At 67.1% G+C, this 1,872-nt stretch overlaps 1 protein-coding gene across 1 annotated transcript in view; it reads right to left on the bottom strand.

Moving 5' to 3' along the window:
• The window catches only part of MNEG_6742 (hypothetical protein), a gene marked incomplete at both ends in the record, with an annotated part of 3,501 nt that continues 1,629 nt past the window's right edge, over window positions 1-1,872 (bottom strand). Inside the window, 4 exons of the mRNA XM_014044782.1 lie at window positions 1-132; window positions 607-706; window positions 996-1,120; window positions 1,355-1,513. Of these exons, the coding sequence (XP_013900236.1) occupies window positions 1-132; window positions 607-706; window positions 996-1,120; window positions 1,355-1,513 (516 nt within the window). The remainder of the gene's footprint in view (window positions 133-606; window positions 707-995; window positions 1,121-1,354; window positions 1,514-1,872) is intronic.

The raw sequence follows: 1,872 nt of genomic DNA, 5'->3' as shown, positions 1-1,872 counted from the left end.
CTACGCCGCGTGCACCGCGGCGCCCGCCTTGTGCCACTCTGGCGCCGCCACCCCGTGCTGCAGCAGCGACCGCGCCATGTCGACCAGCGTGGCCCGCACAGGGTGCAGCTCGACGCCCAGCTGGTGGGTCACCTGTCGGTCAACACGATTTAGAGTAAAGTTGGAGTTTGACCGGCATTTGAGTTTGACCGGCGTGGCGGCGCAGCAGTATGGTGGCGCGTTGGCGTTGGGGGGTGTCGAGTTGGGCGGCCGAGCGCTGGACTTTCGGGTAGCCAACCTTGGCGATACATGTGCGGGATAAAGCACACGCACACAGACATCCTCCCATCATTCAACCTTGCGCACGCATGCGCCGCTTCCTAAACCCGAATCGACAAAGCGCGCAGTACACGCACACCCACGCGAGTGAATTCGTCACAAATGACAACACACACCGGCGCAAGCAGATGGGTGCATCTTGCGCGCTCACACGCACACACGCTCCCAAGAACGCACGTTTACCGACCCACACCCACACAAACACACACACAACACACACAAAAAGTGTAACACACACACACACACACACGCGTGCGCGCACACCCACAGCACGCCAACAGGCCCCACCTTGGATGCGTCGATCGTCTCCTTGGTGTCCGCGCGCACCCCGTCAGGCAGCCCCTCCGCAGCGCCCGGCAGCGCCTCCTTCAGAGTGTCCGTCACAAACCTGCGGCGATGGCGGTGACTGCGACGCGTTGCACACAATGCGCGGGCCAAGGCGTGGGATTGCCCAAGCGCAGCTGCGATGGCTGACGCGTGAGATGCGTCGGATGAAGGCATGGGTGGTGCAGCCAGCACCCTCCAAGGCGGCGACCACCAACACATACTCTCGCCTCAGTCCAGACCTCGCCCCCATCGCCCCCGCTGAGCACCACCCCTCCCGCCCCGCTGCGCTTCGCGCCCCGCCCGCCACCGCCACACCGCCACGACCGCCGGCCCCAGCGCCGGGCGCGCACCGCGCGTCGAATGACCCGGGCTGGCTGACGATGTAGCGCCCAGACGCCTCGGGCCCCTCGGCCGCAGCAATGTGCGCGGCCGCCACATCCCGCACGTCGCACACCGTCCACGTCCCCTCGGGCACCTGCGGGGCCGCCCCAACGCGCCAGGGCGCGCGCGGGTCGTGATGCGCTGCAAACGGGCGCGAGCGACGCGCTGCAGCCGGCTGAGATAGAGGGCAGCCGCCAAATTGCAGTGGACCGAAGCCGCGACCGTGCGTCCCACTGTTGCAGGTGCAGCCACGTTCTCAGTGAGGCTGCATGCTCCTTGAAGGCTGCGCAGCCACCTGGCACGGACCTGGCTCCTCTCCCCGCCGCACCTTGCCCCCCGGTGCCTCCAGAAATTCCTTCATGAAGCCGGTGCTGACGCCGGTGGCCCCCGGGCCCGCCACAGGGCCCAGCACGAAGTTTGGCAGGATGGTTATCACATCCAGCCCGTGCTCCCGCGCCAGCCGCCATGCCAGGCGCTCCGCCTCGATCTGGGGGTTCAACAGGATGGGGGCCGCAGAGGAGTCATGGCGGGCCGTTGCATTGCAGGCGAGGCTGCGACGCGGTCAGCCTCGCAGCGCTGGCGCAGTCAGGCCGGCCGCGACCTTGATGGGCCGTTAGCGCCCAGCGCTGCACACACTGGTTGCCCATCGCGGCCGCTGATGCCCGCAAAGCTGCAGGTTTAGACCGGCTGAACACTTGCCTGCACCAAATGGCGCCCACCGGCCCCAGCGCCTCCCCACGAGCCCACCACCACCACCCCCCAAAATCGCAGCCCCTATCACCCGCCCACCTTAGACACCCAGTATGGCTCGGCCTCCGCTGTGCTGACAGCATTCCAGTCCTCCTC

Source organism: Monoraphidium neglectum (assembly GCF_000611645.1).
Source record: "Monoraphidium neglectum strain SAG 48.87 unplaced genomic scaffold scaffold01126, whole genome shotgun sequence".
NCBI classification, from domain to species: Eukaryota; Viridiplantae; Chlorophyta; class Chlorophyceae; order Sphaeropleales; family Selenastraceae; genus Monoraphidium; species Monoraphidium neglectum.
The sequence above is the reverse complement of the archived record's forward strand: the minus strand, read 5'-3'. Positions and strand labels throughout refer to the sequence as shown.